This window comes from Protomyctophum parallelum (assembly GCF_964188405.1).
Source record: "Protomyctophum parallelum genome assembly, chromosome: 9".
NCBI lineage: Eukaryota > Metazoa > Chordata > Actinopteri > Myctophiformes > Myctophidae > Protomyctophum > Protomyctophum parallelum.
This window is the reverse complement of record NC_139706.1, coordinates 28538041-28564710: the sequence shown is the minus strand read 5'-3', so window position 1 is coordinate 28564710 and position 26670 is coordinate 28538041. Positions and strand designations below refer to the sequence as shown.

At 44.0% G+C, this 26670-nt stretch overlaps 1 protein-coding gene across 3 annotated transcripts in view; it reads left to right on the top strand.

Moving 5' to 3' along the window:
* Positions 1-25510, top strand: part of LOC310864921 (tripartite motif-containing protein 3-like) — a 31062-nt gene extending 5552 nt beyond the window's left edge. The window contains exons 1-13 of one of the 3 annotated variants that reach the window (XM_083773768.1): positions 6853-6927; positions 12930-13108; positions 15196-15436; positions 15617-15768; positions 15906-16086; positions 16243-16972; positions 17214-17317; positions 18280-18447; positions 18550-18718; positions 19246-19305; positions 20526-20596; positions 22223-22363; positions 23082-25510. In XM_083773768.1, coding sequence (XP_083629894.1) covers positions 12963-13108; positions 15196-15436; positions 15617-15768; positions 15906-16086; positions 16243-16972; positions 17214-17317; positions 18280-18447; positions 18550-18718; positions 19246-19305; positions 20526-20596; positions 22223-22363; positions 23082-23234 — 2316 coding nt within the window. In that variant the 5' untranslated portion in view covers positions 6853-6927; positions 12930-12962 and the 3' untranslated portion in view covers positions 23235-25510. Of the gene's footprint in view, positions 1-6852; positions 7103-12929; positions 13109-15195; positions 15437-15616; positions 15769-15905; positions 16087-16242; positions 16973-17213; positions 17318-18279; positions 18448-18549; positions 18719-19245; positions 19306-20525; positions 20597-22222; positions 22364-23081 lie in introns of those variants that run through there. The other 2 variants (XM_083773767.1, XM_083773766.1) reach the window with 2 other exon arrangements.
* Positions 25511-26670: the final 1160 nt, after the last annotated feature.

Sequence of the window (26670 nt, the reverse complement as noted above, 5' to 3'; positions counted from 1 at the left end):
GTTTATAAAGGGGTGCGGACAAGGTAACGCAGATCTGATTGGAGCAGACGGATGATGGAGCATTACAGCTCTAAGTTGAACTAACGTTAACAACTAAAACTTCAACTCTTAACGAGCTTACACTTAAGACGGAGGGTGGAGGTTGGAGGTGAGATTTATTGCAGGTGAATTGATTACAGTATGGAGCTGGGATTGAGTGAATGGACAAAGAAGTGACTGACAGTATGATACAGAATGATAACAGAATGATGACAGTATGAGGAGGAGACAGTGGAGGAGCTTTGGCGTGGGCCCCCTGGGGACGGACCAGAGCCTCGGTTCGGATCCTGCCTGGCGGAGGCAGGGGGGGCTCTTGAGCCTGCCCCCCAAAAGGAATTAAATAGTGCGCGCCTGGAGGAATGGTGCAAACGTCTGGAGGAGGAGTAAATTAAGGTTTACCTGGAAGGGACTATACAAACGATGTTGGAGAGATTCCTTCGACGAGCCGGGGCCTTTAGCGAGAAGGGATCCGTGGGAGAGTCAGGAAGGCCCCGCGCCATTGGAGCCTCACGACGGCTGGTGCCGCCGACATGGGAGCCTTTGCGGAAGGGGCTTGTGGGAGAATGGTTAGTAGGTATGGTTGGTAGGCGAACAGCCCGGTGGTTAGCGAGCCTCTGGATGGTTGGCCGGAAATCGTTTGCCGGCGCAGTCTGTTTGGGATGAGAGTAAGGTTGGTTAGCATGGCATGAATGAAACGTGAATGGAATGATTGTTTAGCAGGCGTCCTCTCGACGGAGGGCAGTGAGTGAGAATTTGATTAGCAGGCGTCCTCTCGACAGAGGGCAGTGAGTGAGAATTTGATTCGCCTGGCGGGACAGGGAGACTCCCGACGGAGGAGGCCTGCGTGGCCGGAGGACGGGTCGACCGTCGTTTTGGAGGAAGTGAGTGGGCGTCCTGGAGAGGGAGAACATGTTTAGAAGTGGGCAGAGGAGGAGGTACCCGCCACCCGACACATCCACCAGTCAATGTAGGTACCGCGCTGGAAGACACCATGGACTTCTGGGCATCGAGCACGGAGGCGGAGGAAGGTCTGACGTAGGAGGAGAAGGCGGAGGACGACCGGTGGCCCGAGGCTTGCAGGATCAGGACGGAGACGCCGCTGGCAGCAGCGGTGGTGGCGGCTCCGATTCTCAGGGAGTGGCTGGAGTATAGCGGTCAGGAGGGAGACCACATCTTAGGAGCAGCGAGCGGAGATGGGAGGCGAACTCTCTACGACGACCTCAGACGAGCCCTCCAACGACGACTCCGGTCATCTCGGTCCTTCGTACATCTGGCCAGCTCCTTTGTGCTTCCGCACCGGTATCTTTCTTTAGTGCGTCTGCCTAGGAAGGTGTGGGACGTCCTCTCGATCGACGCCCAGCGTTGGTTCCCGCGGTGCGGCCTTGGCCGGGAGTTCTCGATGGCGGTGGCAGTGACCAGCTAGTCTCCTCACTGCTATCTTCTCTGTTATACTTGGTAATGGCCCGTACGGATGCTCGTTGGTGATGTGCTCATCCTGGTTGATGTCAAGTACCACGGAGACATCCTGGTGCAGCACCCGTCCAGGGATTTCCGTGGGGCGGAAGTGTCCGGCATTCACGGCCGAGGAGGAGGATGGTCTCCGCAGTAGCAGGGAAGAAACTGGTCTTAACGTGGAGGGGGAGGAGCACGGAGGAGAGGTACCTGACCACGGTGCCGGACTAGTAGACGCCATGGATCTCTGGGCATCGAGCGAAAACTGGGCGTCGTGATGTTTGACGAACGCGGCAGACCCGAGGGGAAAGGTTTGACGAACATAGGTTCTTGGGCTATGGCTGACGCAGTGGACGTGGAACCGAAATTATTAATAGTGATATGGCCGACTGCGGGAACTATTCCGCTTGGAATTCCCCCCCAAAACTGAAGTGGGAGCGTAGCACGGTGGCCTGAGCTCTCCGAGCAACGGAGGCTGTGAATAGGTTATGGCTTAATCCATTTAGGCCTAAGGCGGATTCTAAAAACGCCTCTGAATCCTGACCTAAGGTTTCTGAAAAACTTCAAATATTTATAAAGCAGCATCGAAATTTTACATTTGAATACTGTACGTACTGTATGGGTTCCCGGCCTGAGGGGGTAAGATACCGATAGGGGTTCCCGCCCGGAAATGGGTTGAGGTGAGTGGTTTGAGACGTTGAGTGGGTGGTTACCTATGAGTTTAGACATTACGGCGCAGTTGAGACGTTGCGGTGCGTGGCTGACGAGCTTAGCTGGTGCAGTGCATGGCTGCCAGAGAGTTTAGCTGTTGCAGTGCGTGGCTGCCGACTGAGTTTAGCTGTTGCAGTGCATGGCTGCCGACTGAGTTTAGCTGTCGCGGTGCGTGGCTGCCGGCTGGGTTTGGCTGCTGCAGTGCGTGGCTGCTGATGGGATTAGGCTGCGTTGGATGGCTGACGAGTTCAGCTCGGTGGGGGTCCGTGTTGAGGCCTAGCCGGGAACCTGGCCTTCCAGGCATGCGTGAACAGTGCTCGTTTCCCTGATGATCGCCGAGCAGGTAGCTGGACAGGAGGGGCACAAGCATGGAGTTAGTATGGTCGGACCGACGTGGCAGTTGGAGTGAGAGTAGAATATTAAGACTTAATTGACGGGAGAAACAATGCAGTTGACGGGTGAGTAACAGAGAAAATCTTAATTAGGTACGGCTCGGTGAGCACGGTCTCGCCATCGAGAAGGTCGACATAGGCGGACCTGAATCCTGAGAGAAGACCGACTATGCGCCCACTGCGCGTGAATGAAGTGGAAAGCGAGCTACGCTTTCTAACCATGTGTTGAACCGAGACATCAGAGACACGTACTTCCCACGGATTACAACTGGAGATTGAGAACGTGACCCATGGCGAAAAACTCCCATATCTGCTGGGCGAGGTACGACAATGTGCAAACGCGGCAGCAGATTTGAGATTTGCTGTGAAAGGAGAGGAATACCAGATGGAACACGGCCGATAATCACACCCGTGAGAAATGAGGGGCGCTGGTGAAAAGGGGGCTAGCTCAAGTTAACTAGGTGGTGAAAGGTCAAGTGAACGAGCGGTGCCGGCATGAACATTAAATGCCGTGAATGATAGGAACAGAGTGGCGTAAAGAGGGACAATATGGCACGCATTTTCCCTTCATTGACAATGTAATAATGGAGCGTTCTTGAGGGTCTAACGTCGATCAGGGGGTTAGACATGGAATGAAAACCCGGGAATAAACCACAGCAAAAAGTGACTTATTGAGCTGATAGTGGGAGCTCCGACCTGTAAAGCTCACGGCTTGTAGATCAGCTATTTGAACGTGTTCACACTGACACACGCCTCTCTTTTCTCTCTTCTTCTCCTCTTTTTACTTTGTTTCTTTTCCTCCTCCTTCTCTTTTTTCTCTTTCTCCCTTTCTCTCTCTCTCTTTTTCTTTTTCCTACGATTACGCTCAACATCTCATCACAATCCACATGATTGAAGAAAGAATCTGGAGCACTAGTAGATTGCCAGGGCATGAATGAATGGGGCACCGAGTTGCCATGTTGGAGGAGACAAGCGCCAGGTCCGCAAAAACAAGTCACGAAAACTAACTTGAATCATTATGAAAACGATCCGACAGCGTCGGATAATTTACCAACATGTAACACTGAGGGTGCTTCGAATGAACCGTGGGTTTAAACAACGGCGTCCACCTGGTAAGTGATTAAATAAAACAAGCCTGAGACGCTTATAATGAGCGGACGTGGCAACCTGACGGCACCGGACATGCTCAGAGTAGTCTAGGAGTCTAAGATACGATAGTGGTGACGCTAGTGTAGCGCCGGCCGCAGCTAGAAGAAAATGCAGGCTTTAGACTCTCTTTATAAGGATAGATGACGAGGAGTTTATCATGGAACGCCACCGGTCGCTCCGTTTATTAATATTCCATCCAACAGCTCATCACAGCCAACACTGGCGCATCACAACACTGCGTCATCAAAGCACGCCAGCCTTCAGGCAAAAGCAAACGATCCTCGAGCCTACACTAGTGTTGACTCTCGTGGCAACAATGGAATGCGGAAGTGCTCGTTCTATCTCGGGGAAAAGTTCCGCCAAGGAACAAAAAGTTTGGAACTAGACAAAGCGTGTCGCCACTCTACACTGTGGACGAACTAAAACGCCGTGTATGATTTTAGACCTGCAGCCTGATCTATGCTACGTTCACAGGATGACCAGTAGCTTACTGCCGTGAAAGCAACGTTTAATGCATGATCGCCCGGACGCCACCTGAAGCAGTGCGAGACTGGTGGCATGAGGCATTAGCAGCAGTATACACTATACAGTATAAGCAGCCTTGTAACGGCAACGCACGACATACAAAGCACTGAGCAGCAGCAAGCAAGCAGGGTAAAAAGTGGCTAGTGCGGAGGCAGCATCGGAACGGAATCGAAATTAGGCTGTTAGCAGTTACGTTTGTTTTGAAGGTTGAACCATTCAGGTGGATAAATAGCATTGACGAGCAATTAGAATGATACTGTATCTGATGGAGGCATGCGGGGCCTGGGACGCTGGCGAAACACCCGACGGTGTGTCCTGGGATGAAAGCTGCGGCCGTGGAGGAGTTTGTTGACTCTTGGACTTGGATGGAAATGACGAATGAAGAAGGTGAGCTGTGAGCTCTCGAACGTGTCTGTGTGCTACCTGAACGGAAGCACAGATGAGCGAAGGGAAGTGAGGACCGTTTATAAAGGGGTGCGGACAAGGTAACGCAGATCTGATTGGAGCAGACGGATGATGGAGCATTACAGCTCTAAGTTGAACTAACGTTAACAACTAAAACTTCAATCAATCAAAGCCAAGTCAGTGCTACATACCGGTATGTATTGAGCCTGGGAATATCAGCACAATTTGTATGCAACCTTCCTATACAGTGCTACCACAATTGTTTTTATAATATAGTATAGTGGAGCTCAGCTACTGTACAATACAGTACGGCCTGTGAGGGGCAAACCAATTTTGGGTTTTCGGAAAGAGAAAGGCATGGCTAAATGCCCTCATGCTGCAGACTTGATCAAAGCAGATTAAGCTGAGCACAATGTTTTCACTGAATGTAAGCCTGTTGCTGAGATCCAATTAAAGTCTGTCACACAGACCTGACCTCAGGTGAAAGGTTGTTTTGGAGTAGAGGTGCAACATTTAATCAAACTATTTTAGGCATGTCATTATAGGCAAAAAGCAAATAAAGAAAATATATCACAAAAAGTTCAAATAAAGTGAAGCTAGCCGATCTACAAGCTCACGTGTCACGATGTGACGTGTTGTGAGCTTGTAGATCTGTTATGTTCACTTTTCGCACGACCCCATTTTGTGACAAAGTATAAAACAACGTTTAAGTGGTTAATCAATCAATATGAAAATTTTTTTGTCTTAATTATGAAATTAATCAAAAAAGTGACAGAATAATCGCTAAAAAAAGTATCAATAGTTGCTGAACTGATCCTGCTGGGGTGATGTCATGGGCATGTGTAAGTGTGCCGTTTGTCATTAAATTCTGGGGGACAGCACAGTAATCCAGGTGGTACAGTACATAAGAGAAGGCCATTGAGCCACTTTCAACCTGGCTCTCTTTTTAAAAATAAGTTCACAAGGCATCACTTTGTGAGTGTGTAGATCTGATATTTTTGAGTGGTGCAACCACTCCTATACGGAGCTTTGTGTGTCTCTGGCTGTGTCCCTGTGTCCGAGCACGAAAATAGCTTGTTTGGTTGGTTTTCAACACCAAGTGTCACTGTTGTGCAGCCTAACACACACACACACACACACACACACACACACACACACACACACACACACACACACACACACACACACACACACACACACACACACACTGTATATATGATGACTTTGGGTGTGACAGTACAGTACAGTACAGTAGAGGGACCCGCCCCTGGGGACTCCGGCCCCACACGCTAACTCTGTCATTTCTCAACCGTTTCGGACGTGGGGCGGCTCGCCGGAACCGGCCCGGCTCCCAGGGCGCATTCCTGTGGGTCTGGGAGTTCCGGGGACCCCTGGGGACCCCCACACTATTTTCTAGAGTGTGAAAAACACTTTATATTCAAAAAGCTGAACTAAATCTAGCTGAATCTAGACGTGAATTTTCAACTACACATATTCTGTAGATTCTATGCTGGCATCCTGTTCCTGTGTGAAAGTGGATTGTGAAGTAAGGACTAGAATAATAAACTTGATCTGTAAGAACTGCTGAACAGGCAATTTCAAGGTGAATATCCTCTCCAAGGATTCCTTGGAGAGGATATTCACTCACAACTTTCCTTTCTCTATAGAACCTTACCGTCACCATTATCACTATCCATTCAGGGGCTGTGCTGTATGTAGAATTACTGTAGGTTTATCCAGATGTCCTATCACACTTTTGCTTGTCTCCCTGGATTTTTAGGATCTATTTTCTGTGTGATATTATATTTCTAATCGTTGCTATATTGTTTCCTTTTTTCCAGACTTTTAAATAGTTTTTTGTCTTTGCTAAACTCGTCACTCCATAGATCTGCATGGAAGCATGCATTGCTGCTGTCTTTTTCTGTGCTGTGGTGAGGGGGAGGAACTGAGCAAAAGGGGGGCTGCTGAGGGAACAGGGAATGGAAGACTGGGAGACTCACTGTAGCAGGCCTAGAACAGAGAGGAGGAGCCTCTGGGATCTGGCAGGCTTGCTGCCTCCTGATGTCACTTCTCAGCTGCTGCCATTCAGAGCCCTCAGCCCATGTGAGGGGAAGGAGGCGCATAGAGGGCGGGAGGGGGCTTTTGGAGAGGAGACAAGGGGAGGGAGGAAGAGAGGTGCTGGGAAGAGCTGGGACTGTCAGACTGAGTGTGTGGACAGTGAAAGGCATCTGCATTTCTTTAGTCACTGGGCCTTGTAATCTTTGGGCAACTTACAACAACGGGTCCTCCTGCATAACGGAAATTCTAACATAGCTGAGATTTGGGTTGGTGGTGACACACAGGACAATGCGTATGTCGGATGAGCAGGAAAGAGCAAGAGCGAGGAAGAACAGTAGAGAGGAAAGGAGGGGAAGAGACGAGAGGTTGTGGTGAGTTGTGGCTGAAAGCAGGGAAGGAATGCCATTGTTAGAGATAACTGCTCTGTGTTGCAGAAAGACAGCTGCCTCTGAACCCTGCCTGTTCATGTGAGAGAGAGGCTACCAGCCACCAGCTCTCCGATAACTGTGTATTTAACCTCATCTCCCCATAGGCACTTGACAGGTGGTGCCTGAGTGAACTCAGTCAGGCTCAGTCAAGGGAAGGAACTAGGAGGAATTTGGGGTGCGGCGTTTTAAGGTTTCCTCTTTTTCTCCTTCCTCTTAGCACCGGAAAAAAAACAGGCCTTGTATTTGTCAAAGCACTGTTCAGACAGGAACTGAAAGACAGAGCGGTAAGCTTGAGTTCAGTTCAGTGTTGCTACTAGATGCACACAGAAGCTTGAACGTTTGCTGGCAGTCTGCTCCATCAAAGGACAGATCGAATGATTGCTTATGTACAGTAGAAGTACTGTAACCTCAATAGAGGGATTACAAATCCTGGGTTTGGAGGCCACGGCTGAAAGATGAGGCGAGGCGATGAGGTAAAGAGGTTAAGGGTGAGTTGACATAGCTTTCTAAGGGACATTTTTATGTGTGTGTTCTAAGGATTAGTCAGATTTAAGTAATGGCCGTTAAACTGCCATTACCACCAGCAGCAGCTTTGTGTTTTTAACACATTACGGCGTAGGGCTATGCTTGCAGTTACAAGGATGAGCTAGCAGATGCTTTCTTGACTCAGTGAATACATTTGTACACAATGTGCACATTGTTTTCTTATGTGGCTGAATGGTAACCCCCACAGATCGAGATGTAAAGCCAATAGCTATATTACTGTGTTGTTTGAGCTTGTAACAAAATATCTCACATTCTAACATTTCATGGAAATTGACACTCATTGAGTTTCCCCCACACTTCCATTATTTAAAATCCATTTAAAAGGATTTAAAATCCATGATCTCTAGATCATGGTAGGTATCATATTCCATCAAACATCAAGCCTATTCTGTTGACATCATTGTCTGTCAAATACAACTGCACTCACCATTTTTTGAATGAGAATGAGAAGAATATAGAAGAATACTTTTCTTGATTTTCGCAGGAGAATCAGAGCCAGCTGTCCCAGTTGGCATTGACTTAAAAAAAAAAAAAGAAAAGAAAAAAGAACGATACTATGCATGACCCGAGAACTTCTCATATGTATGTGACCCATGAATTCAAAGAAATCATAACACTCCTCATAGTTACAAACAATGTAATTTAATCATGTAACATTTTGGCTATGAGGCCTCCATTTACCATCACTTTCCATAGGCTACTCCTAATTAGGTGTGTGTGTGTGTGTGTGTGTGTGTGTGTGTGTGTGTGTGTGTGTGTGTGTGTGTGTGTGTGTGTGTGTGCGTGCGTGCGTGTACGTGCGTGCGTGCTTGTGCGCGTGTGTGTGCTCAGACAGACAGGCAGGCAGGCAGGCAGGTAGATAGATACCAGTACAAGAGTCACATTGGTCATTAGTCCCTAGCCCCTAGTACACAGGATTGTTTTGATAGCACATCAGTGAGCTGGATGCAATCCTACCTGGAGGGGAGAGAACAGATGGTGGAGGTGAACGGAACACTGTCCCCTCCCCTCCCAGTGAGCTGTGGCGTCCCACAAGGAAGCATACTAGGGCCTTTACTGTTCCTAATTTATGTTAACGACATGACTTCAGCTTGTGACTGCAACTTGTTCCTGTTCGCAGATGACTCAGCACTGCTGGTCTCGGACAGGAACAAACTGCAGGTTGAAAAGACCCTCAGCTCTGAACTCGGTAGAATCTGCACCTGGCTCGCTGATAACAAACTATCCTTACACCTGGGAAAAACTGAATCCATCCTCTTCGGATCAAATAGTAAACTCAGCAAGGCAGATGGCTTCTTGGTTAGAGTGGGTGACAATATTATCACACGAAAAGATCAAATTACCTACCTAGGTTCCATCCTGGAGGCCAATCTTTCCGGTGATAAAATGGCCACCAACGTAATCAAAAAAGTCAATCAAAGAACAAGATTCCTTTACAGGATCTCCTCACTGGTCAGCAAAAACACCTTGAAGACCTTAACAGGAGCCCTCGTACAAGGTTTCTTTGACTATGCATCCACCTCTTGGTACCACAGCACCTCAAAGGCCCTTAAAACAAGGCTCCAGACCTCTCAAAACAAACTGGTCAGGCTCCTACTTGGCCTCACCCCCCGAACCCATCTCACCCCTGCCCACTTTGACAGGCTGGGATGGCTTAGGGTCGACGACAGAGTACAGCATCTTGCAATGGGTCTGGTCCACAAGATTCGATACACCACCAAGATACCCATGTACCTGTCTAAATACTTCCTTAATGTAAACGAAGTCCACACCCACAACACCAGAGGGAGTGCAACAAACCATGTACAACCCAGATTCGGCACAAACAAGGGACTAAATTATTTTCGCTCCTATGCCACCAAAATGTGGAACACCCTACCAACAGTCATTAAGACATGTGAATCCCTTGACTCCTTCAAAACCGCTCTCAAAGGGCACCTACGGATGGCTGCATTTCGAAACTGGCCTCTGTAAAATCTGAATCCCCCCACCCCCCCCCCCCCCCATTTTCCCTCACTGTATATTGTATCTTTTCCCTTTTTTTGCTTCCCATATGATGAATTCCTGTTCTGTTCTTTACCTACAGAGAAATGTCTATTTGTATGTCTCTAAATGTTTGTATGTCTTTAAATGTTTTGATGAATTGAACAATGTGGACCCTGTTGTAAACAAGTGTAATGCTTAATTGGGTCGTCCACTCACAGTTGACAGTCTTTGTATTGAGTTTGTGCTTAAAATGTACTGTAAATTCTACAAACTGTTAATAAAGATTTCAATCAATCAATCAAAGATAAGACTCGCAAGAACCAGAGTCATATTGGCCATTTGACCAAGACCACGGACCAGGTGGGATGCCTGGTGGTAGCTCGAGCCATAGCGTCATTGTACAGCTTCATGGCAGATGGCATGAAGGACTACTATTGCTCAGTCACCCTACTATTTCCTTCTGGAGGCGATGGGAAGGAAAGGTTAGCCATGATGGCCACACGCTTCCATATTGTGCTTACGTCCGCCGCCACCTCCACACCATCCTGTTGAGCTCCAACAACGACAGAGCCAGCCTTTTTCACTAGCGTAGTCAGCCTGTTACTGTCCCATTTGTTGACGTATCCCCCCCCTACACACACATACACACACACCCAAAGCAGCATGCTATTGCAGAGAAGTGGACGCTGGCCACAACAGCCTAGTACTAGTAGAACACCTGCAGCATCCTGTTAGTCTCGCCTGAGCCTCCTCAGGAACAACAGATTGCTCTGGCTCTTCTTGTAGCGATCCGTGTTATCAGTCTAGTTCAGCTTCTTTTACGTGCTCCCCTAGGAAAGTGTAGGTTTCCACGTACTCCACTGTCTCCCCATGAATGATGCACAGGGCTGGAGGTCTCTTATTGCTCCGACGATTGTCCACCGCATTCTCCTTGGTCTTGCTTGCATTGAGGTGAAGGAAGTTGTCAGCATCTCTTCACTTCATGAAGCTCTCTACTCTCTAGTCTCTACCACAGCGTTGTGCTCGACAGTGTTGTCATCTGTGATACGGCTGACAAGGACAGTGTCGTCAGAGGACTTCTGACAGTGGCACGATGTGTAGAGGGTGAACAAGAAGGGTGACAGAACACAGACGCACCTGACAGGCAGACCTGCAATCTGACGTGAATTAGTCCGTGATCCAGGCCACCAGGTCCTGGTGCAGCTAGTCGGTCTGTCTCTGGAAGGCACTGGAAAAGTATTTATTTTCCTATAAAACTGTTGGTGACCATTGGTGATGGTCAAGATGATGAGCAGCAAGCTTTTCTTTTTCTTTTTTTTCCCTCTCAAGGTTGTATACAGACATCAGTGGCAGACATTGGGCACTGGGCAGGGTCACTTTCTTCTGTATAGCATCTGAACTTAAGTACTAGAGCTAGTGCCAATGACTCATGTTTTGTGTGGTCAGTGTCTCAGCTCTCTGACCACAGCACTTTTCTCTAGCTGGTCTTCTGTTCTATGTACAACATTAGTTAACATTAATTATGTTGATAAAAGTACAAACAAGATTATCAGAAAAATGTAGTATGAAGTATCAGAATAATATGAAATACAGATGCATTTTCTCATCAATGTCCAAGGACCTTGCTATTGAGTATGTATTAATCCTCTATCTGCATGTGGACAATATGACGTACAGTGTATCATTGGCACAGAGAGATAATCTGTAATTAACCCACTGACACCCTTCCATTTAATATAATTTTACGCTATCTGCTAATGCATGTGTCATCCACTGAACTGTGTGTTGAACAGTCTTACTTGAACACGTGTTTTATAGTAGATGTGTATAACCTAGGAGTAAGACACTTGCGCACTGCACCTTCAAAAACCATAAGCACTAGTACGACAGTTCTTCATTATTGTGTGTGTGTGTGTGTGTGTGTGTGTGTGTGTGTGTGTGTGTGTGACAGTAAGGCTGTACCCTAGACCTTATTTTAGGACTCGAACTTCGGCAGGAATTTCCGAGTGAACATTCGGACCATTTGTTCTAATTAATTAAAAAATAACCGTCTCGATTAGAGCGCACAGCGCATCTCCCCCGCTCTTCTCTCGTCCCTCCCAACACACACAGAGAGAGAGAGAGAGAGAGAGAGAGAGATGCGTCAGTCTCCAATCACCAAATGAATGTGCACAGCAGAACAAGGAGAGATTTCTTTAAAAAATCATAACTTCTGCACTAGAAACTGGTGCTAGGAATGCACTAGCACGTGCGTGCGTGCGTGCATGCGTGCGTGCGTGAAACTGTCCGTCATCCATTCTTATCCGAGTCCCCTCCTCACCCAGGAGTCAGCCCAGTTCCTTATCCAGACATCAGTCATATCAAAACCTGACTATTGTAACTCCCTCTCATGGCATGATGCAAACTTAAATCCAAAATGCTGCAGCTTGCTTGGTCTTCAACCAGCCACATCACATGTCTCCTCCTTCACCGCTCCTTCCATTGGCTCCCTGTCGCTGCCCGCAGAGTACAAAACTCTGATGCTGGCATATCTTGCAAGTCTAATCGAACCCTACAAACCCTCCCGCGCACTTAGATCAGCCAACGCTGGGACAATGCTCCACATGTCCCAAACTTCTCCCTTCTGGCTCCAAAACTATTATATTATGGAATCCCATTGCAATAATAATTTCATGGATTATTTTTTTCTTCCCAGCCATTAACATTATTATGATATTCACTTACAATGTATTATTACAAAGGTCCTCAGGCTGTTCTTCTGTCCATGAATACTGAAAAGCATATAACATATTCATTTGTAGAGGCAGAATCAGAAAGTATGCATACCGCATTTAACCCATTTTGGGCGGGAACCCCTTTTGGTGTTAGCATTATGTTATGCTTTAGCTATGGAAAAATAGCAGATCTACAAGCTCATAGCGTGCCACCGAGTGGCGCGCTACGAGCTTGTAGGTCTGCTATTTTTGAAAAATCGAAGAACAACTGGCATAGAAACATAGCTTTTTCAGAAAACTGTCAGGATTTGTAGAATCGTTCCCAGGTCAAAATGGATTTCATAAGGGACAGTATGTTTCTGCCCCTGATTTGAGCTCTTGTCAGCCTCATTTGAGCAGCAGGAATTGTGACTCATTTCTTTCCATGTTCCTTTAGGCTGATGAAGTGATTACACCCTCCTCTGCTCTGCTGTGGATGTCTTTATAGCTCGCTCACAAATCCCTTTCCTTTCCCCTTTTTCTAGGTTAAGTGGTACCTGTGCTACCGTGTCCTTTGAATGTCCCTCATCATGGCTAAGCGTGAGACAGGCAGCACTAGCCCTGTGGTCAGGCAGATAGACAAGCAGTTCCTGGTCTGCAGCATCTGTCTGGATCACTATCACAACCCTAAGGTCCTGCCCTGTCTGCACACCTTCTGCGAGAAGTGAGTTTTACACTTTCAACCTGGTGTCCCTCTTTTGCCATTATAGGTGAAAATTCTTTCCCCAGAAAATAGCAGATCCACAAGTACACAACGTACATGTAATCCATTGTATGACAAAGTGTCACGGTCCGCTCCTCGGACCGTGAACTTTGACTGTCTTGTATTCCTGACTGTTTCTCTTTGATTTTGGTTTTCTGTTACTCTGTTGCCTTAGTTTTGTGTATCTTATTTTGTAGTATTGTTCTTAGTGTTTCCTGTCTTCCAGTTACTGTTAGTGACCTTGTCTAACCTACCTTGTAATTTGTCAGTGTTTCCACCTGTGTCCTTTTAGTCCCCCAGCCTATCCTAGTGTTGATTGTATTTTGGTTCCACCTGTGCCCTGTTATCCTGTGTGTATTTAAGTCCTGTGTTTGCATTGTGTTCTGGTTGGTTTGTACTGTTACGATGAGTAGGGATGAACAATACTACAAAAAGACACACAAAACTAAGGCAACAACAGAGTAACAGAAAACCAAAACCAAAGAGAAACAGTCAGGAATACAAGAGCAAATACATAAACAAAACATACTGAAATCAGTGAAAAGACAGAAATACATATTAAAGTCCAAAATCAAAATAAGGACAGTCAAAGTTCACGGTCCAAGGAGAGGACCGTGCCACAAAGTATCTACTATAGGACTTAAGTGCTTCATTATGTCTACCTACATACCACTGAATATTTTTAAAGATGCTGAATAGCATCTTTAAAAATATCTCTGCCAGGACGTGAAGGAGAGATTATGTGCACGTTTGTGCATGCGTCCGTTTTGTTTTGTTTGTCCGTCTATTGGGCCAATCACTGTCAAACCTTGCATTTGATGAATTGAACAATGTGGACCCTGTTGTAAACAAGTGTAATGCTTAATTGGGTCGTCCACTCACAGTTGACAGTCTTTGTATTGAGTTTGTGCTTAAAATGTACTGTAAATTCTACAAACTGTTAATAAATATTTCAATCAATCAATCAAAATGGTAGCATGCATGCTGCCTGTAGACAAAAGAAAGAGAGAAAATAAATCTAATCTGCCTCATGGAGGCACTATAGGCTATACCAACACACTTTTCTCCTATTCCAAGATTGCTACTACTAGCATATTTATTTCAAAAGCTCACACAAATTGCTAATCTGGAGTCATACATGCGTGATAAACATAAATTACAATTTATTCATAATCTATACCGATTGGCTATATTGGTTTCCAAAGTTTGCGGGCGGCCCATTTCTCAAAAAAAGGCCCAAAATCAAGGACATTGTTCAATGAACCCCAAATTCAAATCAGATATTGAGAGGCCTATAAACAACTTCACAGAGACCTATTAGGGGCACCACAAAAGCTAAATGTCACTGTTTGTTGCAGAAACATTTCCCCCACCACATTTGGTACACATGATCTCGGGAGTCATGTGACAATGAGTGTCAAAGAGCTTTTTGATATTCCATCCTGTTTTCCTGTAATTGGCTTCCAAATCTATTTCTTAGAAAACATACAATGAAGGCAACATTCGATCATTGCAAATTGAAATTATGTGTTGAGGGCTTGAGGGGCCTCTATAGGCCTCTCATAGGTCATGATGGCTGTAACTAATGACGTACAACCCAGCCTGGTGGAGAATGTGCTCCATATTCTAGTTCATTATGGAATAAGAATAAGTGTATCTGTAATGGAACATTATTTTCAGTTCGTGTAGAAGTAGAATAGGGAAAATAAATACAATCAGCAGCAATGATTTCAGTATGTTTACTGGATCACAGCTTGAAATGTGAGTTAAGGCACAGACATGGCAGTAATTGTCCCATCATTATGTCTGATTGTCTGTATGACATAAGGTACCACTACCAACCAGTCTGAACTTTGCCACAAGAAAACAGGATTAGTCATGTTAAAGAACTGCTGGCAATGAGCATGAACATTTCCACAGGCTTGCTCCTCTCACATGAAAGAAGCACTTTCATCAGTTCAAAATTTGCACTCTTTATTGCCACCACAGATCATTTGTCTGCCATGCTAGTAATCAAAATTCGTCGTTTACCTCTCGCCTTCTTTTAGATGCTTACAAAACTACATCCCTCCTCAGTCTCTGACTCTGTCCTGCCCAGTGTGCCGCCAAACGTCTATCTTGCCAGAGAAAGGCGTGGCTGCCCTGCAGAACAACTTCTTCATCACAAACCTCATGGAGGTGTTGCAGCGAGACCCAGAGTGCCCCAAGCCTGAGGCCTGCAATGTTCTTGAGTCAGTCAGTGCAGCTGCAGCCTGCCAGCCTCTCTCTTGCCCCAACCATGAGGGCAAGGTAAGCTTCTTCACGATTTGACCAAGGTTATTATGTCTTGTTTGAGGTCTTTCAAAGACAATCAAAAACAGAACATACTACACCTGAGTAAAACATTTACAGTGTATGAATTATTTGTATTATTTAATTTCTTGGAGGATTGAGCTTGTAATATAGTATGCTCCACTGCGCCCTCTGCAGGTGATGGAATTCTATTGCGAGTCATGTGAAACAGCCATGTGCCTGGAGTGCACAGAAGGGGAGCACAGAGAACATGTGACCGTTCCACTGAGGGATGTGCTGGAACAGCATAAGTCAGCGTTAAAAATTCAATTGGACACTGTGCGCAACAGGTATGTATGGCCGCCATGTACCTCCAGATTATGTAATTGCAGCTGATACTGCAGTTCTTCTCAGATATCAAGAGATGTTGTTTTACTATTCAGGTAGGTCCCACTCAGACTATTTCTTCTTTACTGACTTCTTACAGGCTCCCTCAGTTGATGGCAGCCATCGAGCTTGTGAATGGGATCTCAAAGCAACTGACGGACCGCAAGAACGAGGCAGTGACTGAAATAAGTAACACCTTCGATGAGCTGGAGAAGGCCTTACACCTACGTAAAACCGCCCTCATCACTGATGTAGAGAATATCTGCAGTACCAAGCAGAAGGTCAGAATGGTATCCCAGGCCAGAATATATCACAGTTATATAAACCCATCCTCTAGAAGGGTTATATGGTGCTGTTCATTTGTTTAAATGTTTTCACTGCCTTGCAGTGAAATCACCCTTGACTGGTGACCTTTACCTGGTTGTGTGTTTTTTCAGGTACTTCAGGCACAGCTAGCATCACTACTGCAGGGCAAGGAGAACATCCAAAGCAGCTGCGATTTCACAGAACAGGCCCTGAGTCATGGCAGCGCCACAGAGGTCCTGCTGGTCCAGAAGCAGATGGGAGAGCGGGTCAGTGCCCTAGCCAGGCACACCTTTCCTGAGCAACCCCACGAGAACGGACACCTAGATTGCCAGGTAGAGACAGAGGGCCTGCGGCGTTCCATCCAGAATCTGGGAGTTCTGATTACGACAGGGGCTGTGGGCCATACTAGTGTGGCCACCGGCGAAGGCCTGAGGCATGCGCTGGTAGGTCAGCACACTACTGTTACGGTAACCACAAAGGACAAGGCTGGGGAGCTGGTGAAGACTGGGAATGCTGCTCTGAGGGCGCAAATCACCTCTGCAGACGGTGCGTGCGCCGAGGCTGAGGTGATGGACAATAAGAATGGAACCTATGAGGTTGGATATACCCTACGCTCTGAGGGAGAGTCCACATTCTCTCTACTGCTGTATGACCAGCCTGTAAGGGGGAGCCCGTTCCGCCTGCGTGCTGTCAAGCCGTCAGATGTCCTCCAGTCACCAGATGATGTGAAGAGAAGGGTGAAGTCCCCCAGTGGGGGAGGGGGTCACGTTCGACAGAAGGCTGTCCGCAGGCCCTCTAGTATGTACAGCACCACCAAGAAAAAGGAAAACCCCATTGAAGACGAGCTGATCTACAGAGTGGGTGGGTATACGGCCAATTTATGGCTGGCTGGCATTAAATGGTGTGTGTGTGTGTGTGTGTGTGTGTTTGTGTGTGTGTGTGTGTGTGTGTGTGTGTGTGTGTGTGTGTGTGTGTGTGTGTGTGTGTGTGTGTGTGTGTGTGTGTGTGTGTGTGTGTGTGTGTGTGTGTGTGTGTGTGTGTGTGCGAGTCTTTGTGTAACTGGAACACTGTATACTTATATTACATTATGTTGCATTATCAGGAACAAGGGGCAGAGATAAAGGAGAGTTCACCAACCTACAAGGCATCTCAACATCCAGCAATGGCCGCATTGTGGTTGCTGACAGCAACAACCAGTGTATACAGGTGGGATGTTGCCACACCACAGAGCCGGAGGATATATTCTAAAATGAAACAGACACTCAATTCCCTGTTTAACCACATTAACCTTAGCATCATTACTGTATGCTGTAGGTGACAATTTGCCTTAACTTTTCTGCATTTTTCAAAATAGCGATAATAGAGCGTCACAGTCCCGCTCTCTTTCATGACGTTGACAGGCCTCGAAGAGAATTCCCCATTCATTTTTCCCATAGACGTTTCAAAAAGTATTTATTTAAAGACATTTAACCCTCGGACAAAGCCAACTCTTGTTGTGACAAATCATGACAATAATCAAATAATTAGAAAGAAGAAAACATTTTTTTCTTCTTTCTAATTATTTGATCAGCCCAAAACGTTGTTTTTTTGTCATGATTTGTCACAAGAAGAGTTGGCTTTGTCTGAGGCTTAAAAGGTCTTTAAATAAAAACTTTTTGAAACGTCTATGGGAAAAATGAATGGGGAGTTCGCTTCCGGGCCTATCGTCGGGGGCGGGACGGCAACACTCTATAGACGATGCACAAGATCACAACGCGTTGCATTCATCATATGGCAAAGTTTATAGGGCTTAAGACAGTGGTTAAAGTGTGGAGTAACTGAAATGTTCTTTTTAGAGGTGTGCATTGGCACAATTCAATTCGATTATAATTCACCAGGTAACAATTTGATTCAATTAGATTCTACGATGCATTGCAATGCATCACACCATCAGTCAATACAAGCAGTCAGATATACTGAACAACATATTTTATTTATAATTATATTATATAATAATATTAGATTATATACAGTATTATAATTATGTCATAATTATATATATTATATAATTATATTTAGGCTTTGATTATCGATTATGTCACATTGCTGCATTGCATTGCGTTGCTGCACGGCTGAATCGCGATGCATTGCTGAATCGATTATTTTTGACACCACTAGTTCTTTTGCAGGTCTTCTCCAATGATGGCCAGTTCAAGCTGAGGTTTGGCGTCAGAGGTCGTTCACCAGGCCAACTGCAGAGACCCACAGGCGTCACAGTCGACAGTAACGGTGACATCATTGTGGCTGACTATGACAACAGATGGATCAGCATCTTCTCGTCGGATGGGAAGTTCAAGGTGAATGGTCATGAAGTTGGGAGAAAAAGTGACAGACCATTCCATCTCCCACAGTCACAATATATCACTAACTGTTTTTGACTGTTCCTTTGGCCCTCACAGAACAAAATAGGGGCTGGCCGTTTAATGGGACCCAAAGGTGTGGCCGTAGACAGGAATGGCCATATCATCACTGTTGATAACAAGGCCTGCTGTGTCTTCATCTTCCAGTCAAATGGGAAGCTAGTGACTAAGTTTGGAGCTCGAGGAACTTCAGACAGACAGTTTGCAGGTACAGTACGATACAGTGCTATTGAGTTCAATAACAAACGGTCATTTTGTTTAAACTGAATCACTCATTATGCACAGCTTTGCAAGGCAAGTGCTGCCTCGTGTATGTGTTGAGTGAACACACCTGGGCCAGATTTACAGATGTTTTCCATGGTTCATATTGCACAGGAGTATGATCATTTGTACATAACATATTCACAGATGACTCAGAATTTCAGGGAGGAGCATGTCTATTTATGAGAGATTCTGTAATTTATTAAAATTGCATATATTGTATATCTTCTTAATATTATAATTTTCTTTAATCCAATTGTTTCCAAAGTGCACTGTTGCATGAAAGAACCTAACGTTCCTCATTAGACCAATTTTCTCACTCAGACTACAGTAAGAGGATTTTCAGAATTAGTGTAATCCTGCAATGATATGGCTTCACTTGTTGCATGGAAAGCCCATCACGTACAGTACTCTACTTCATCGTCTCCATTCATTATGAATCTCATTTCTCACTTGGACCTTTTTTTCTTTTAGAAAAAAGTGGTGGTAACATTACTCTGGAGCAAAAGCTTAGTAAATCTGGCCCTGTTTTCAGTAAGTAATACTTAATTCATTGTCTGTGTTTATTTCATCCTGATAAACAGGTCTCTTGTTCTTCTCCTTTTACACATTCCTAGCTCAGTCTGTTCAATGTTAACATAATTAACTGGGCTCTCCCATTGAATCTCTAGAAAGGATTGATTTGAAGTATGGGTGAAACACTCAACGGACATGTGATAAAATAAACTACAATAAAAAAACCTGCTTAAGGCATGGTTTAACTGTGGGAAAGCATTCACCGTCTGTACAACAAACCAATCCATGCTCTACCACTCTCAAACTGGTGTTTCTTTACAGACTAAAGGCCCGTTCAAACTGAGCACTATAACTATAAAGATATATTTTTATGAAGTGTTCTAAGACGAGGCACGAGTCGGTAGCACTGTCGCTACACAGCGAGAAGGTCCCAGGTTCGATTCCGCTGGGGATGCTGTGGGCGTGTTCTCTCCTCCGCGTCATGCCCTAGGTGTGGTTGGCAAAAGAGCCTTTCTGTGTGCATGGAGTTTGCATGGTCTCCCCGAGTACCCTCACAAAAAACATGCAGTAATCCTGGTCTCTCTCCCCTGGTCAGCCTGTTGGAGGGGAAAGGAACTGGTTGGAAGGAATAACGTTTTACTTCCACGCGCTACGTTGTCAGGTGATAAGAAGTGGCCTCATGCATTGAAGGCCAGGTTGGCAGAGGGAGACTAGCACCCAGGATTACAGTTTAGGCAATTGGCACCTGGCGAAAACTGGATTACAAAATCGTGGGATAAAAATGTAAGAATAAAAAATAGTGTTCTCAGCCAAGTGGATGGCCATAGAGATAGAAAATCACACCCGTGTGAAGTGAGGGGTGCTCTTATCATCTTACAACATTGAGGAGGGAATTCGGATATTAAATTCTCTTTATTGTTAATGGGATTTAATGTTTGTGTTACTACACAAACTCTCTTCTCTTCATTGTCAATGGTGTTTTTAAAACAAACATTGACCTAAACACAAACATTAAACCTGTATATAGGAAGGGCTAGCACCCCTCAAAAATACAATGTGATAGTTATAATAGTTAGTCATTATACTTATAGTGCTCAGTGTGAATCACCCTTACTGTACTGTGGAAAATGTGTTTCTTCTAATGAATGTCCCAAAATAGCTTGGGACATCCTCTCATACTGTAAGCTAGCAGGCAGTGGATGACTCATCTTTCCTCTCTCCTACTCGATCCTCTCTAGGTCCTCACTTTGTGGCCATAAACAACAAAAATGAAATTGTTGTAACAGACTTCCATAACCATTCAGTCAAGGTAGGGGCTTGTCATGTGAGTGTGGAGATTATGGGTCGTTTTGTGATCACAACAATAACAACTCTTTCAATACAGTACATATGCCTCGTGAGCAAATACTATCTATCTTTCCTTGTTTATTCCTACATTTTATTGGGATTATGACTGGCAAAACAATTTCTAGATCACATACAACTATATATATATACTGGTGTATATACAGTATATAGAGACATTTTTGTCAGTGGGTCCCAGACACAAGAACATCTATAGAGAATATATTTTAAAAGTCATCAGGGCATAACAGAAGAGAAAGGTTCCTTCCAGCCACATAATACAGTAGTCTAAAGTGACCAATAGATGGCAGTCATGGTAATGACATTTTAACAATCAAAGGGAAATAATATAGAGATAATATAGAGAATGATGATCAATTAATAAAACGTAATAAGATAAATAAAGAAATATATTTTCCTTTGTTTATTTAAATGTAATTTGACTGTGACTGCCATCTTTTGGTCACTTTAGATTAGCTCCGGTATATGGATTGAATCCTTCTCTCTTGTTATGCCCTGATGAAGACAGATGTTGCTTTTTATTCTTCTTTTTATTAGCTACTCAATTAAGGCATTTAAATATAGGATTTCCTTCATGTTTGAGTGCCTGCCTCTTGTTCAGATATATCTTCATTCCTATTCGTTCCATCAGCTTTGGACATTGTTATATTTTTAGCCACTGGAGCACCTGGTTGCCTTCGCTGTTGCTGATTTTTAGTACTACACTGTAAAACATCACCTGAAATTTGTTTTTATTTTTATTTTTCAATAAACGGGTGGGTCACGTAGGGCATCACAGTACATATCGTAATTGTTACAAGTCATTCGTTACATTTCTTATTATTAACTTTCACAGTGTAACTGGTCTTACAGTTCCAGGAGAGTAAGGGAACCCTCTTTGAGTAGTTTCAAAATGTCTTAGTTTGTTCGTTTCCAGTTATAGGGTTCATGATAATCACACATCGGTAGAATAAAACAATAAAGTAAAATAAATAATTACATAAAAAATAAAATAAAATACGAAACAAAATGTAGGGTAAACAAAGGATAAAGCAAAAACATGAGCGCAACAGATACAATTATGACATCATTAATGACAGAAAAATGACAGTGTTCACCTCTTATTCATTCATACAAAAATCCTTTACGAAATATCTATTCCCATGTATAATATCCATTTCAGCCAGTATCTGTAAAACTTTTCCGTACTTATCCTAACGGTGAAAGTAAGTTCCTCCATTTCGTATATGTTTCGTACAATGGCTGTCCACTCTCCTTTCTTAGGCGGGCTTTTATCCAACCACTTCTTGGTTATTGCTTTTTTTGCTGCCACTAGCAGTATTTTAAGAAGGTATTTGTCTGGGGTATTAAGGTCCTCTGGTATGTTAGATAGACACTTTCAATTCAATCTCGAAACCCATTATTGCGTTAATGTCTGATACTATTTCTAGCCAGAATTGTTTCACCTGAAATTCTTAAATAAAATAAACACTGGAGGGAGCTTTAAACTGTCAACAAAAAAAAATCTCCAATGTTGATATCATATATGAATTGATAAAACTAAACTTTGAAACTTGAATCTCTCTACTAGGTGTACAATGCAGATGGAGAATTTCTTTTTAAATTTGGCTCCCATGGAGAGGGGAATGGTCAGTTCAATGCTCCAACTGGGGTTGCTGTTGATGCCAATGGAAATATCATTGTTGCTGATTGGGGCAACAGCCGGATTCAGGTAGGCTTATATGTAATAATTCATATAATGAACCACTTGAACCCTACCGTCCCTATTCTAGGGGAACTTTTGAACCCTACCGTCCCTATTCAACATTTGCTGAAGATAGCTCAAGCCCACTTCTGTCGACTGCCTTGTTATTAAGCCTTTTGGTGTTTTAACCCTTCTGTTATAATACAGTCTTTTAGCTGCTACTGTACATTATACATAATTATGTGTTTGTATCATATATATTGGCTGTTGCGGTAGAGCGTGACCCTCAATCACCCATTGGAATGTAAATGCATGCCTTTCAGCCTTTGTATCCTACTCGTCTGGCAGGTATATCTCTTTGAAAACCTTTAGTGCTACGATTGTGCACAGGGAGACGACAATTAACACATCTTGCCTGCCCAAAACGTAATTCCTGGATACGCCACTGTATAGAGAGAGAGAAATACTAATAATACATAATACAAAAGAATACATATAGTAAGCCATTATTTGAAGTGGTCAAGTATCAATCCATTTTCTAATGACACTTGGATTTCTGAAGTTTTTGTCTAAACCTGTCCTTTACTGTATGTTATAATAATAATAATATCTCAAACTTATATAGCGCTTTTCTGAGTACCCAAAGATGCTTTACATGGGGGGCAGAGGAATAGCAACAACATAAAAACAACGTTATTTGAAAAAGAAATAAACAGTAAAAGCTGTGGGTTCTGTTTCCATGCAGGTGTTTGACAGCTCAGGGTCCTTTCTCTCATACATCAACACAACAGCAGACCCTCTATACGGCCCCCAGGGCTTAGCCCTCACCTCTGACGGCCACGTGGCTGTGGCAGACTCTGGGAACCACTGCTTCAAAGTGTATCGTTACCTGCAGTAGAGTGGGGCTCCAACCTGGCAACATGGCAAGGACTGAAGGATGACATAACCAGTGTAACGCACAGGGTGCAATCACCATTTCCAATGAAGCCTTTTGACATGCACATCCTCTGATTAACAATCTATGACCTCCCAGGACACAATGACGTAGCCCACACTGACGCTCTACTATGGTGTGTATTGAAGGCTATTTTTCTTTTCTTTTTTTTAAAGCCGGGTGATGTAATGCCTCTGTGTCAAGTACAGTAATTCACGTAAAGCTGCGGAAGGATGTCCGAGGAAGTATGAAGAATTGTTAAAGACTGTTAAATATAACAGAGATTGTCTGGATGACCAGAAGGGTCAGAGATAGATTGAAGTATAATGAGCCATAACTTGTCCAAATGCATGCCATTGTTTGCTCCTAAATGCCTAGGAGAGAACACAGACTCAGGGCTATATCTTGCTGCACCCCTTAACCCTTATATCTAAACTTATTTGCCATGTTTTACTATTTGGATAAACCTTTTAAAATAGTTCAAATAGCCCATCTACAAGCTCACAACGTGTCTATGCAGATCGGCTAGTTGAACTATTTTAAAATGTTTTTCAAAATAGTAAAAAATGGCAAATAAGTTTAGGGATAAGGGGTAAGGGGTGGCGCAAGATATTGCCCTTAATTTGTTCTTTTCATCATGATCTAGTTAGTGCTTACAGTGAAATGAATGACGTTAAGCTTATTCAACAGTAAAAGTCATACTTTCCTCCTTTATGGAAAACTGGCATCTAACTTAATGCCACCACCATCTGTGCATTGAATTGCTGTATGTACTATATATGCATAAATGTATATTGTGTATATTGGATCACTCATGTCATATGTGCTATGATTTTAAAACAGCCTTTTGGTAATACAAACAGCGGTCAACGATTCCAGCATTTCATACAAATGTTTATGGCAGCTGTTTAAAAGTGTGCTCTTGAACCGAAAAGCTTAGCACATGCTCGAAATAAAGTTTGTCATATTTATTGCAAATGTAAGCAGCACAATAAATGATTGTAATACCTTAAAGAAAAATACAAACGAAAAAAGGAATTGCTAATTTATTTTATTTTGTACACTATCTCAGCATTTACAAATTATTTTTATAATTATTTTATGTGCTTCTCCCCCCCCCCCTCCCCCCCATTTCACACCTTGTCCTTTCCCTTGAAGGTAAATTCACCCTAAAGCAGAGCTCATTATTGCATCATAATGTGTAAGCATGAACAACTCCAACCTAAATCTAGACTAGAATGGTCCAAAACTACTCTGTAAAATCCTCAGTGTTGATTTAACTCAGAGAGTGTAAATGTGTACACTTTCCGAGTTACAAATTAATTAATTAACACTGAGGATTTTGCATTGTATCTCATCAAGAGAGGTTTTGAAGCTACAGTACTTTGTTTTTAAGACTGGTGGTGTGGTCTCATAGACATTTAGGCCTACAGCAAAATACCTTATGTTGGTGACTATAACATTTCAACCTAGAACATGCATGTGTCCCTGGAATATCACCCTGACCCAGGGTATTGATGAATTGTCCTCAAATTCAAATTGAATGTTGATTGTTTAAAGAGCAGCTCCAAATATTTTTGTTGACAATGCAAACTTTGTTAGGGAGACTGATAAACTCACAGTTCACCACTTGACTATAGCCTACATGTATGAAATCTGTTTTTCAGATTCACTTTTTCTTCTTTGCTGCAATTCTGACAATGTATTAGATGTAAAGAAGAATTTGATGACATTTTGGGAATGTCATACGTAAGCTTAGATTTACTTGCCTATGATAATACCACTGTGATATGATCATGGACATGCAGAATACTTTTAACGTTTTCTATCTGCATTATTTCAAGCCATAGCTCCTATAAACGTTCTATGCTAGTAGAGCTATATACTGTATTGTTCTTACTCTTCATACAGCATCATGTAATATATAGGGACTTGCCCCGGCCCAGCAGCACATTCACATCACCCCCTGACAGTTTAGAAATTATCAGAACTTCTGAATGAGTGTTGCACGATAGGACGGATAGAGCGCCAAACAACCTGGTGGCTGACACTTTTATGCATCTGATCTGTTGTTTGACTTGTTGCCAAACAGGAGCCCAGATATTCTTAAAGAGTCAGGCTCACTTTTGGAGAGGTGATCAAAGCATTGTTAAAGTATGCCATTTGTGTTACACCAAATACAAACACTTTTGTTTTCTCAATGAATATGCACTGGTAATAAAAGCACATGGTTTACGGAAGTGTTGTATTTTCTTGTGACTATTTACTTGTGTACTTGTCAATTACTGTAACAGTAAGTTTGGATTGATTTCATAGTTCAAGTCCCTCAAATAGTCTACCGACTGTGCACGGTGGCACAGTCGATCACATAACAGTCAGTGCAGTACTCTTAATTGAACACCGAGTACAATCTATCACACCCTCCTTATTTTCTTACTTACGGGCAGTTGATTTTTTTCATTCATTCCTTTACTGTTGCTGTTGCTAGTCATGGCTTCCAGTTCCCACCTGATGTCGTGTGGGAGTTCAGACTGATCCAGATCGTACTGAATAACTGCCAGCTTGCATAAGGTCTTCAGACTAGGACTCAAGTCTAAGATGAACAGGCCACATTCTTCAAAGTGGATGATACGATCTGATCTCCCACAATGCAACAGCAGCAAGCATTCATCCTTGATGGGCTGTTCCCCTTGGTCTTAACCTCCTTCCAGGAGAAAGTATCTGGATTGAATTTCCACACATCATTGAATTGCAGAGACTTCTCACCACCAAATATGTACAGCTCTCCATTGTAGGTAAAGGCTGAATGATGACCGCGTGTTTCTGGAAGGGGCTGTGTAGAAGGTGTGTACATCCAGTGGTTGGTCTCTGTGTCAAACACTCTGATGGTGTTGTAGTACTCATTCGGTTCCCACCTGTAGCCCCCAAATACAAACATCTTTGTCCCGATGATGGTGGCAGAGTAGCCTCGGTACCAGGCTTTCATTTTTGTTGGTGCAAAAATTTAAAGCCTGGAGGAACGCATTGGCCGCTCTGGTCTAAAAGTGGGAGTCAACCCTTCCGGGTGGGCGTCGCTCCAAATTATGTGACGTAGCGCTGCACTAGGGGGGAGAGGAGGGGCCGGGGGTGACGGACAGATCGATGAGATCCAATCAGGGCGTGCGCAAATCTCAGCCGCGACCCGCCCCTCTAGACCAGAAACCTAACACGTTAGCTCAGGCTAGTGGCAGAGTGACCTGCTGTAGCAGGTGGAGGAGTTCCTCTGGTGTTAATTAAAGTCCAGACCATTGTGGTGGTGTCCAACTTGTAGATGTCATTGATGTATCCATCCTGGGTACATCCTCCATGAATGTAGATGACCTTCTCCAACACATAGGCTGAGTGGTATTCCCTCCCCTCT